Source organism: Chroicocephalus ridibundus, chromosome 17 (genome assembly GCF_963924245.1).
Source record: "Chroicocephalus ridibundus chromosome 17, bChrRid1.1, whole genome shotgun sequence".
NCBI lineage: Eukaryota > Metazoa > Chordata > Aves > Charadriiformes > Laridae > Chroicocephalus > Chroicocephalus ridibundus.
Genome location: NC_086300.1, coordinates 2,480,240 through 2,492,296, shown reverse-complemented (window position 1 = coordinate 2,492,296; position 12,057 = coordinate 2,480,240). Strand labels below are relative to the sequence as shown.

General features: G+C 60.1%; 1 protein-coding gene across 4 annotated transcripts in view; it reads left to right on the top strand.

Moving 5' to 3' along the window:
• The first annotated feature begins 11,456 nt into the window (after positions 1-11,456).
• The window catches only part of SRCIN1 (SRC kinase signaling inhibitor 1), an 83,263-nt gene continuing 82,662 nt past the window's right edge, over positions 11,457-12,057 (top strand). The window contains exon 1 of one of the 4 annotated variants that reach the window (XM_063354651.1): positions 11,457-11,593. In XM_063354651.1, coding sequence (XP_063210721.1) covers positions 11,572-11,593 — 22 coding nt within the window. In that variant the 5' untranslated portion in view covers positions 11,457-11,571. Of the gene's footprint in view, positions 11,635-12,057 lie in introns of all 4 variants that reach the window. The other 3 variants (XM_063354649.1, XM_063354653.1, XM_063354654.1) reach the window with 3 other exon arrangements.

The following is a 12,057-nucleotide window of genomic DNA, read 5'->3' as shown; positions in this document are numbered from 1 at the left end:
CCCAGGTCCTGGTGTCGGGCACCGTGACTGGAGCCAGACAAAACCTGCCCAACTGGTGGGGGGATCCGGCAGGTCCTGGTTTCTCCTTCTTTCCCCTCCGGTTTGCAGAACCCCTTGGTGTCCAGCCCTGGAGGTCCACGATGCTCCTCAGCCCTCGTCCCTGTCACCTTCTGCTGCTCCCGAGCAGAGTGGGCTGTGGCCACCAGAGCTCTCGCAGACCGTACTCAATGGACACGTCTCGGGATGATGAGACTATCCAATTTACTCTGCAAATCGGTCCCCGGCTTTCGTAAGAACGCTAAAAAAAGTCCCGCAAAGCACAACAGCTTGTGATAGCCTCCCCGCCACCCACCTTCCCTTAGAGGCAGGCAAGTATGGATGGCCCAAAAATAGAGATGAAGAGTCCCGGAGGAAGCATATGGCAGATGGGACTAGATCCCCGGCTATCGGGTTTGCTGTCAGCGCTTTAACTGCATGATCATCCTCTCTCCTTAGCTTTAAAGTATCTCGCTGTTGCCCGTGCCACGGGGATAGACTCTGGCTGTTGGGTTAATGCCTGTGAGGGCTTCTTAGAACTGTGAGGACTTAGTGATGTGGAAGGTAGATTAGGGAGGTTTCCCCAACATTTTAAAGTTGTGATGCCTTTTGAAGTCTCCTTAAAGCAGAAGCCACGCGAGGAGCAGGTGGGATTAGCTGGAGGAAACCAGAGGAGCGAAAGTGTATTGCTGCACTAGAGCATCCCTGGATTTCAAACGGCAAATGGCACTTTAATATTCCTGTCCTGCGGTAAAGATCTCCTGATAAAGCAGTCGTTGCAGCAGCCTGGGTGATTCCCTCCCGTTGCTTGTGGGTCATGGAAACTGGGCCAGGCGCCGCCTGGGAGCGTGGCTGGGGGGTTTCCCTGCACCACGCGGTCACTGCGGGCTCCTCAGCAGAGCCACGAGCCTTCAGGCGGGACCGGTGTGCCAGGAACACTGCGGGCTTTGCTGGTCCCCCCACCTCCACTTTTTATGTCTTGTTTTCCTTTGCTCATTGGCAAAGATGAGCAAGGATCAGCCGCCAGCGGCTCACTGGTGGCTTTGCCCAGTGGCCAGGGGCAGGCGAAGCGGGGAGAGCCGCCTCTCCTGGCCGCCTTCTGCCGGCCCCCGGGAGCTGGAGGTCGAAGTAAAGTTTCTTTTCCGCTCCGAAGCGAGTGCCTGGCCATGCAAGCACGGCCTACCGCCTTCAAGGGAACTTTGTGCGGCGTCCGGGCTGCCATCCCACGAGACAGGTTGTTTGCAATGCCTCGTGCCGCGCGAGTATAGCGACAAAAGAGGCTGTGCCCTGAGCTGCTGCCATGGACCCGCTGCTCGTCGGGCACCTCGTAACCCCGGGCAGGGCTCAATGCTGAAGACAGGCAGCACCCCCCACCCCGGGGGTCGCAGCCGGCTCCTGCCTGTGACCCCTCGCGGGGGTTTTCTGCCTCTTGGGGCCGCTAAGGCTGGGCAGACCCCGGGACGGGGGGTCTCCTATGGACCGTGGGGCAGGCAGGGCCGCTGCCAGTCGGCCGCGGCAGATGTTCTCACCAGATGCAAGAAAGCACAGGCTGCCTCCATCCTTGGCTTTAGTGTTGCAGGAAACAAACTTTTCATTTAAGCAGTGACTGCATCAAGGATTTAATGAGCTCCGGCTGGCAAGCCCAGCCCTGATAAGATCAGACTGAAGGGAAATGCGATTGGCGTTTCTATCCTAAACAGCATCATCTCCCGAAGTCCTTTGGGGCTCAGAGGCGGGCAGGGTCGGGAGCGTGCGAGTGTCTGCGCTCCTGCTCTGGTGTTCCCACGCTTTTTTTGGGGTGTGTTTTGGTTTTTTCTGTGCCTCTGCAGCCGGTGCTCCCAGCGCAAGGCGCTGAGCTCCGGGAGCAGCGAGCCCTTCCCTCCACCCAGGTTGCGCCCTCCTGGTCATGGTCCAAGCTAAGGCCGAGTCCTGTCGCATCGGTCCTGGTGCTGGGTGAGCTGAGCTCGCCCGTCCTCTGCAGCTCCCGCTGCATCACGCGTTTGACTCCTATTCTGCTTCCCGCCCCCAGCCTCTGGGGCTGAGCATCCCCTTCCCAGCCTCTGCAATACCTGCAGCCGGGCAGGCTCCAGGCTCCACTCTGTCAGCCCCTGTCTGCTAATTCCCAGGGACTGCAGAGGCTCTTATCCCTGTTGGAGCTATGGATATGCCCTTTCCAGCTGCTATCCTGGGGATCAGCCTGTCTCTGATTTAAAGGTACAGTCTGCTGGCAGCTGCTGCTGCATTTCAGGAAAACAAGGGAGGAAAACCTCTATCGGAGCTGGTTTCCTCAGGGCTCACCAGCTCCTTGCAAATTCCTCTTAGAACTGGGTTCACCATCCAGGTGGCTTTGCCCCCATCTCCGTCCTCTTACGAATTCAAGGGAGTTTCTCTCCAACCGAAGGTGAGAGGCCGGGGCGAGGAAGCTGGGAAGGAGGGTATTGCACTGTGTAAATCAAATGAAGAAAGCACCCCGAGCATGGGAAGATGCTGCCGCCTTCACAAGGAAGAGGAGAGTTGCAGCCAGCCTGCTCTAGCTTTTCAGGAATAGATTTCCCCCCCCACCCCATCCTGTGCATTTTTGACTTTTCCAAAGTTTTCCTCATTTGTACTGGGCCAAACCCAAGTTTTCTAGAAGTCTTTGCCAAAAAACCCCCTTCTTTTTGTATGGCAGGAGAGCTAATCAACAGTATTTGAATTGCCAAGTGGAGATCGGTGAGTCAGTGGGAAGCAAGAAGAAAACCTCATGCGCTGCTCCTGTCGCTTATCGATCGCCGTGGAGCGTGTCCTCCCAGAGCGCTGCCCGTCCCCTCGCGCTCCCGGGGCGAGCACAGCGCGGCGCCGGGGGCAAATGGACTCCAGCCATGCTTCGCTATCGACCGGCTGCGTGGCTTTGGGCAGAATCGACCCGTCTCCGTTAACCCACGGATGCAAAAGGCAGATCCCTGTAACCTCCTTGACTCCTCCGTTTGTGCTCTGCCGTTGCTGGGTGACGCTGGAAATGGCACCGGGTCCCTGACACCCGCCTGGGGACACCCCTGGGACCCTGAGCTCTGCCACGGGGCACGGCTGAGCTGCTGGTTTTGGGGACCCCGTCCCCCAAGTTTGGAGAAACACGCCTTTCCCATCCAGCAAGCCACTGACGTGTCTCCTCTCCCTCCTGACCCAGATTCCTGGTTCCTCCTGCTACAGAAATAGCCTCCAAACTCCCTCTTTTTAGACATTTCCACCTTCCGAGCTGTCCCGGCGTGGCCGCCCTGCGCAGCGCGTGATTCACAGGCTCTCCCCGCATCCTCCCACCCCGGGCAGCCACCTCCTCGCCACCGAGCTGGTGCCGTCATGGGCAGCCCGGGGACCCTCGGGCTTGAAGCAGAGAAAATCCTGCTTCAGGAGAGCGAGGACCTGGAGAAATCCAAGTTGTTGCCGCCTCTGACGCGATCCTTTCTCCATCGCACGCTTTTACTTCGGGGCGCTGGGAGGAGCAGCCAGGGTCTGGGAGCGCTGGCTCCATCTCCGCTAATGACTCAGGATTGCCTCCGTGCTGTCTCCTGGTGGCTGTCTCGCCATCGGCTCAAGCCCAGCCGTGGTAAATAATCTTTAATCCCTGCTTCTGAGTCCTCTGCCCTGCTCTTCTCCTTTTCTTTTCTGCTTGCCGCAGACAGCGCTGCTCCACTCAGGCTGTGGCATTTACCCGCGAGCGAGGTGTTAGCCGTGACTCAGCTCTCTCCTTGCCTTTCCCCTTCCACATTGTCCAAATCTTCACAGCGGCGCTCCCCCCCTTTTTTTTTTTAATTTATTTTTTTACCTTTTTTTTTTTTTTTTTTTTTTTTTTTGGCACAGAATATTGCCCAAACTCCACTTTTCCCGGTCCCCTCTCAAGCTCGGCGCTGGGATCTCCTCCGCCTGGCTCCCCAGCGGCGCGGGGCTGCCCTCGGCCCTGCCGAACGCCGCGTTGCCCCGCGCCCGCCCACGCTGGATGCGGCTGCGGAGGTGGCTCTTCGGGCCCGACGCTTTTGCTGCGTTGCTCTTCTCTCTGCTCCTCTCTGCCGCCCTTCCTCCTCCCAGCACAAAAGAAATAATAAATCAGCTGCTGCTTTCGGCTCGCTGCGACCTCTCCCCGCTTGCCCCAGCACGTCTCCTTCCCTTTTAACTGTCAGCGGCTGCCTGTGATCAGCCCGTGATAACTCGTCTCTCTCGTCCCGTCGCTGAACCCCCCAGCAAACCCCTTGTTTTTCTCCTGAGCTGCCCCAAGGCTTTGGAGAAACCCCCGCAGCGGGAGGGAGCCTTCTCCCGGGCTTCCCTGATGGCTCCCGTTTCCCACAACCTTCACTAAACCCCGCTGACTGGTAACGTACTGGTGAACTGAAGTCACTTCCATTGCCCACGCTAACGTGGACTCGCAGTCCTCGTTAGGACAAGGCTCGTGCGCGGCTCTGCCAGCAGGACCCAGGCACGGGGAAGTCCCACACCGTGCCCCGGGCAGGTTTTCCAGCCCTCACCGGCCTCTTGGCTACTGCAACATCCCCAGCGTCATCTTAAGGCTGTGGCCAGCTTGGTACGGGGGCTTTGGGGTTTTTTCTCTCTCTGTTGGACGGACGAGCCCGCTGTTGCCCCCTGAGCTGGCTCTGCCAGAGGCAGGGCTGCTGGTGCCCTGAGCCGAAAAGGAAAGGGTGGATGGAGCCAGCCGAGCGCGGGGAGCCCCCAGCCTCTCCTCCCCCCCGGCCACCACGGCTGGGGGTCACTGCAGGATTTCTTGCCTGGTTACTGGAAATATCGGTCGTCTCCGCAACCGGCAAAGCTGTTCCTTCTAACGAGAAAATCCTCTTAAAGCTGCAGGAAGAAATCAAACCTTGTAAAGCATCTGGCTTGTCTTCCCCGGTGAGGGGTGGCTGCTGGGGTGGCTCTATGGGGAAGGGGGAGGCTCGGACGGCTCCTGTCCCCTCCGTAGGTCTGTCCCGTGGCCAGGGGCTGACGTGCCACCAGCTGACAACCGCTGAGCCCCCGAGGAGCAGCACTGCGGGGGCTCTGTCCCCATTTAGACTCCTGGGACAGCGTGGCCGAGGGTCCCACGGAACAACGCCGAGGAGGGCAGGGAGTCTGGGGAGGCTCTAGGGAGCAAAGGGTCCCCGCGTAGCAGAGAAAGATGCCAAATCTGGGGTGAAGAGGGAGGGAGACCTGACTCTCTCAACCTCTTTTCCTCCCCTTTCCTTTCCCCGTTCCCTCCACCCCCCCTCCCCTGCTCGGATGTCCATACATTATGCATCAACAATTCCTTGCCCACACAGCACTTGCGGAGAGAAACCTGGCTACCGGCTGATGAGAGACAGCGCCTCCTCCTTCACGCTAGCCCGGGAAGCTGGCCGCAACCTGCGAAAATTGGGCGTCATTCCCAGCACATCCCACCCTCCTCCTCGCAGCCTGTCAAACCCCGAGAGGGGCAGCCCCAGCGCCCCTGGCCGAGCTGGAGGGCCGGGGCCGGGGATTAGAAGTCGGGCTTCAGCCCCCATTCCCCCCCTGTGACCTTGCCCAGGTTCCCTGCTGTAAAATTTGGGCAATTATAGGTCATCCCCCCCGTTGCGCGGGTGGCAGAAGGCAGGTCTCCTTGCAGATGGTTTGCAGCGTGTCTGGTCCATGGGTGCCTCCTTCAGCCCCGAAACGTGCCGGCTGCGCAGCGCGATTAGGAGTGGTGGTCACATCTGTCCTCTGTTGCCATGGAGACTTTTCCTCTTCCCGATGCCCAGAGAAAAGCAGCGGATAATGGCAGCAACAGGGAGCTGCTGCCGGAGCCTCGCGCCGGCGTGGCCTCTGCCAGCCGGCATCCCGCGGCACGTGAGAGCAGCATCCCCTCCGCCGCCCAGAGACGCGATACGCGCCCGGTCGCTGTGCCTGGGTCAGTCCCTGGGGATTCAGACACGCAATCCAGATGTGCAGGGGTAGGTACAGCTGTGTAACGACAGCCCTGCGCCGCTGCGGGTGAACCTCCTCCCCAGCGTCACCGTGGGAGGGCGAGGATCTGGCTCAGACCTTGGCATCTGGGTTTCCACATTAGGGCTAAAATTTTTTCCCTTTCCTTAGAAACGAGCTGAGGATCCCAAGTCCCCGACCGAGGCGCCTTTTCTCTTCCAATATTTGAATTTCTGCAGTTTCAGCACCGTTCCCTTCAAGCCGCTGTGGCTGAAGGTCGTCACCTCCTTCCACCACCCGCCTCCGTGGAGGATGGGGTGGTGGTCCCCATCCGCGCGCCTGGGTTTCTGTGCCGGCGGGAGGGCTGGGCGACGAGGATCGCTCGGTCTCCAGAGCTTCTGAGCACACGTGAGCTTTGCAGACTGGTTCCCGGTGGAAATCAGGCACGGACGGGCTCCGAGAGGGACTCTCGGCTCCCTCGCACGCTCCAGATGGGAAGGGACACAGAGGCAGCAAAGGGTCCCTCTCTGAGACAATAACATCTATTTGCTGGTGGTGGCTTTGCTGATAAACATCTGCCAATACATGTATTATTTAGCTGTTACTAAGCCCTCGCCGATCGCTGTGGAATCGGGCAGCCAGCTCCTCCCGGTTTTATCCCTGTGTGGGGCAGGTCGGGAAATTTAGAATTTATTCAGGTTCTGCAGTGTTTCCCTTCTTCTAGATATCTTTTCTTGCTTGTCCAACCCGTTTCTGGAGTGCTCCAGCCTCTTCCCTGAACTCCCGGCGGGAGATTTCCATGGGCTGAGGCAGCTGGGGCAGAGCAGGGACCTTGGGCTGGCTCCGGCATCGCAGGGACCTGGCAAAGCCCCTTCCCCTGCCTTGTTTTTCCTGGCTTTACATTCGGGAGAGGAATAATACGGCCCTTATTTAGAGGCTGTAGCATTATAGGTGCGGGTCTGCTCTTCTCCGCCCATAACGGGGCTGCCCAGGAGTGGGAAACCTCCGGAGAGGGGTTCTTTTAGGAGGAGAGGGGCTGGACGGTGGCGATACAAATGGTGCTTGAAGGGAACGTAAAGGCTTCCTTAAGCTTTCCAGGCGGATCTGGGAAGACGATGGAGTGTGTCTGGAGGGGGGGAACGGAAAAGGCACGTCCCCAAGCCTGCGTGCGGCGGGATGAAGGCGCGAGGGCTTGTGCGTGACTGGGTGCGTTATAAATGGAAGCGTGGGGTTGCGTGGCCAGCGTGGGCGAGGGGCTGGGCACGCGGGTGAGCGCGAGCCTGTGCCGAGGGGGACAGATGTGTGTGGGATGGCTCCGTGCGAAGCGAGATTAAAAATATGAGCAAGGCAGGCTCTGGTGCTTCAGATGCTCAGGCTTTGCTTCAGAGGCGAGGCGGGGAGGGGGACGGTGCCGGAGGGCAGGGCCGAGCCCGAGCCCGAGCCCTCTCCAAGCCATCTCAGTCCTGCTTTTGGGATGGGTCAGCAGGGGCGGCACACGGGACGGACCGGCCAAAGGTGTCCGTACAGAGCCTGGACACGCTCCCGCTTACAGCTGGGGGTTTTTGGCCTGAGCTGCCACGCACAGAGCAGCAAGAGCCACTGTCAGTGGCGGGGGGGGGACAAACCCCAGAGCAGCCCCTCCCCAGGGCTGGCAAGGGCTGAGGGTGCCCAGGTGATGCTTGTATCCACGCTCCCATTTACAGCCTCTTCACCTGCTCCGTTCCTCCCCTTGGGTGGGGCTGGGGGGTTTTTAAGGATGGGGCACAGACACAAGCTGGGGCTCTTTTTTTTTTCTTTTTTTAATTTTTTTTTTAAATGTTTTTTTTTTTTTGTTGGGACCATGCAGGGGGCAGGTTTGGCATTGCCTGGTGCCAAGTGCCCTGTTAACGGGGGGATGTGATTCCTCGGTGATGAGGGCGGCAGAGTCAGACCGGTAAGAGGAAACCCCTTTTTGGGGGCTGGGTAGATTGGGAGCTCGTTTCTGGGGGAGTTCGGTGAGACCAAGAGGAAGGACGTTGTAGGGCTCAATAAGAGCATCCCATTCTGGCACCACGGTATTCAACTTTTGGGGCACTGGGCCCTCAGGGGTGCTCTGACCTGGCCTGGGAGAGGGGGAGGCTGTGGCGCTGACCCCCACCCCTCTGTCAGGGACACTTTTGGCTCCCCAAAACCTTTCTCGTGTGCTGGAGCAAGAGGTGGGAGCTGCCCTGGGCTGCCCGGCGGAGGAGAGGGGATGAGGATGGCTTTGTTCATGGGGAGGGCTAATTAAAGACAAGGAACAGCTAAATCTCATCCCGTGGCGGGTGCTTCGAAGGACTTCTTAGGACATGTCAGACCAAAAAAGAAACGTATGATAAATAATTGAGAGCCCAGGCTCAGCTTTCGTGTTCCTCCCGTCCAGCCCAGCGGCAAAGGGACCTCGAGCCCCTTTTCTGCAGGGTTGGGAGTGGGAGGGTGAAGTGGTGGCCGTGGGGAGGGTGAAACGGTGACCAGGCTGTTGAGAGGCTGCAGCTGATGAGGTGGGGAGAAGGTTTAGGAGCCTCTTTTCCCCCTTTTCCCTCTTATCGGGAAGGAAAAGGGCTGCCGGTCTCTGCCGCGGGGTTGGTGTTGGGGGTGTTTTGGGGTGCGCCAGGCCCCCGCGGGATGCCACCCCCACGGCTCTCGCAGGGAGGGAGGACCTTGGCTCTCTTGCGGAAGCGCCAGCGCCCGACGCCGCGTGGTTGTGCGCGATATCTGCTTTCCTTTTCAAATTAAATTCCTCTCTCTCGTGGCCGCGGGACCTTCCCTCTCCCTTCCCCTTTCGCAAAGCCTCGGAAAACAGCAATAAATAGCCTGGCGCTCCTGCCGGCTTTCTTCCAAGAAACCTTGGATGTTTTCAGGTCGCTCCCGTGATTTCGGGTGGGGGCTGGCTCGTGTCCCCTGCCTGCGGTGTTGGCCGCCGGAGGGGACCCCCCGGGGGCCACGGCCACCCCATCCTGCCCCGCCGGCCCCTGCGAAGGTGCTGGGGGGGGCGGGAATGTCACCCCAGCTTTGTCCCCAGGGCCAGCCTCTGGTGCACGTGCTTTTAATGGGTTTCTGAAAACAGGAGATTCGCCTCATGGTATCTTGCGTGCAAGGTTATTGGAAGGAGACCAGCAAAGGTCTGTAACCTCTCCACTGATGAGGATGAAGCGCTTGTTTAATACATTTTAGCTTTCAAATATTTCTCCTTAATGTGTTTTTGAAATGACTGGAGCTCTGAAGGGAATATGTAACTTGTTAGAAAATAGATGTGCCGATTAGACCGCGTTTCAGCTCATTTAGAGACATTTCACCGCCTCCCTTGGATCTGCCGTGATCAAAACCCCAGCCTCTCCGCAAGCTGCGGAGTCGGGAAGCTGTCGGCCGCCGTCACCCCGCGCTGCGGCCCCGTTGCCACGGCTGGCTTTGCTTTTGCCACTGCCGAACGTGTGGGGCTTCGCCGGTGGCGTGGGGGAGCTGTCACAGCATCGCTGGCTCTGTGTCAGGTTGTCTTGGCCCTTCCCGGCTGCTCAGGTTTATTACCTCCATCCCAGGTACCCCAAAATGTCTCCAACCTGCTGTCGGTGGCTCCTTGGCTCCCACCGGGGGAGGGAGCGGTTTACACCCCTCTCCTTGGAATTCCCCCCTGATGCTCTATAGAAATTAAATCTCCCCCCGGGTTCACACCAGGCAGCGATGTGGGATCTGCCGTGGGAAACCCTGGAGCCCGTGGGGAGGGCAGGATCTGTCCCACGTGGGTTAATCCCCCTGGGCTCGGGAGGTGCCTGGGTGTGGGGTGGCCCCGTGGGGCCTCCGCGCTCCCCTCCGGCGCCGGGAGGTTCAGACTCTCCCGGTGGCGCCTCTTAGAGCGCGGCAGATTAGGATTTGGTATGAAACGAGAGACTTTTAATTGCCGGGGGGAACTTTAGCTCCTCTGATCTGCCCACCAGCGAGACACAGACCGGAGGATTTCACTCCGTGTCACAAACACTTCACCTCTTATTACACCTCTGAAGTGCTCCCAGCTCTAACAGCAACTCTTTCCAGTCACAGTTTTCATTCATCTTTTTTTTTTCCTCCCTCTATCCTGTGTTGTCCCCCACCCCCCAGCAGCCAGAGCTCCCTTCTCCCCCTCGCCCACCGCAGCAAGATGTGGTTGCAGGGGGGCAAGGGGGCAATGGGGCTGCATCGTGGGGCGATGGGGCTGCCTGGGAGCATGGGACGAGCCCGCTGGGGTACACCACCGAGCAGGGACAGGCGGCGTGTTGCAGCGGGCCCTGTCCCCGTGCCGGCCCCGGGATGCCCGGACACCGCCCCCCCCCCTCCCAGGCCGTGCGTGCTGGGGCGTCCCGCTGTCAGGAGCACGTCAGCCCCATCACGATGCACTTCGCTGGCGCTGGAAAAGGCTTTCGCCCCACGGATGTTCTCTAATGGAGTTGGCGTTGTTGCGGTCCCCCGTGCCGCTGGGCAGCGGCTCTCCAGCTAATGCAGCGCTGCGGGGGGCTGGGGTCAGCTGCCATCTCCTCCACCCCCCCTTCCCCTCGCTGGGGAGGTGCTGGTCGGCTCCGCAGCCCTGTCCCATGGGGATGGGAATAGCACCGGTGCGGAGAGAAGGGGAGAAAACGTGCGAACCCTCCGCGCTGGTCCCGGGAATTTGTGCAAACCAAAGCGGCCGCTTATTTATTTTTTCCTGCCCTGTCCCTCCCCTTTCTCCCTGGTGGGCTTTAGGCTCCTTTCTCTTGGCAAGGAGGTGCCAACGGGGTGAGGTGCTAGCGGGGCACCCTCGTGTCCCCTCCGCGCTGTGGGGGCTGCCGTCTCCCCGGCCCACGAGGGCTCGGAGCCCGCGGCTGGGTCCCCAGCGTGGTGAGCACCGCTGTCGGGGACCGAGCCTTGGCGCGGGTGCCCCGATGCCATGGGTGCTCTGCTGCAGGGGGGGCTCTGCTGGCTACTCGTGCGGGGAATTGGCAGCTGCCAGATGCTGGGCTGGGTTGGCGGCTGGTCCCGCGGGGCCAGGTACGGTCGCGGCTCTGCTGGCGGCGTTTCCACCACCCTTTTTTTTTTTTTCCTTCCTTTTCCCCAGCCCGCCTTTAGCAGAAGCCATAGCGCTGCCCGTGCAGGACCGTGGCAGGATGCTGCCCACCCCGCCCCACTCCCGAGAGATGCGCAAATGCCATTTTGCTGTCCCCTTTCCGGGTACATAATGCCTTGTGAGCGCTCCCCCTGAGCATCCCCCGGCCCTGCCTCTCCTGTGCCTCCCCCACGGCGCCGGCTGCCTCTCCCGCTGTCAGCGGGCGATGGCACACGGTGTGGCAACTGGGTGCCACCCGGATTGCTCCTGGCGTTTGGGCTAGCCGCCTATCGCCGAACGCAACGGAGGGGCCTTTAAGAGGGAAGCGGAGAGGGGGAGCCGTCTCCCCGCACATTAATCTATCATGAGCTAATGTGTTTTTCCCATTTGTTCCTTTGTACCTCGCCGAGCTGCGCGCTCCCCCGCGCACACACCCCGGCGCGCGCTCGCGCCCGCGCGCCCGCTCGCTCGCACTCCTGCCTCCGTCTCCCACGCGTGGCTGGGCCTGAGCCCCGCGCCCAGAGGAAGGAAAGGAAAGAAAAGAAAGCGAGCGGAGCAGAGCAGAAATGGGGAATACACCCTCTCAAGGCATGTCACTCTCACTATGTGCATCCATTCTTAAGTAGCAGGTATTTTTTTTATTTGTGTGGTTTTTTTGCCTCCTCCCTCCACATCGCCGGGGCAGTGTCGCTGATGCCCGGGGCTGGGCTGGGGGGAAACGGGGTTTGAGGGGGGTTGAAAATCGCTGCTCCCGGCGCCGGAGTTTGTTGGTTGTGAACTGACACCCAGGCGGGGTGTGCGTGGGGTTGTGATGCTCCAGAGGGGTGTGTGCGGGGCTCGGGTGCCTGCACCCGGGATGCGGTGACCCTCCCCCCCCAGCCCCAGCACAGGGGACGGAGGGGCTGGGGGATGCTGAGCGGGTGCTGGCGGTGATGCTGCTTCTCGGGGTTGTTTGTTGTCGGGGCTGCCTCGCTCCAAAGGGATAAAGTAGCTGGAGAGCATCTGTCCTAGAAACACCGGCGTGGGGAGCCGGAGCGATGGGGTGTTTGGGG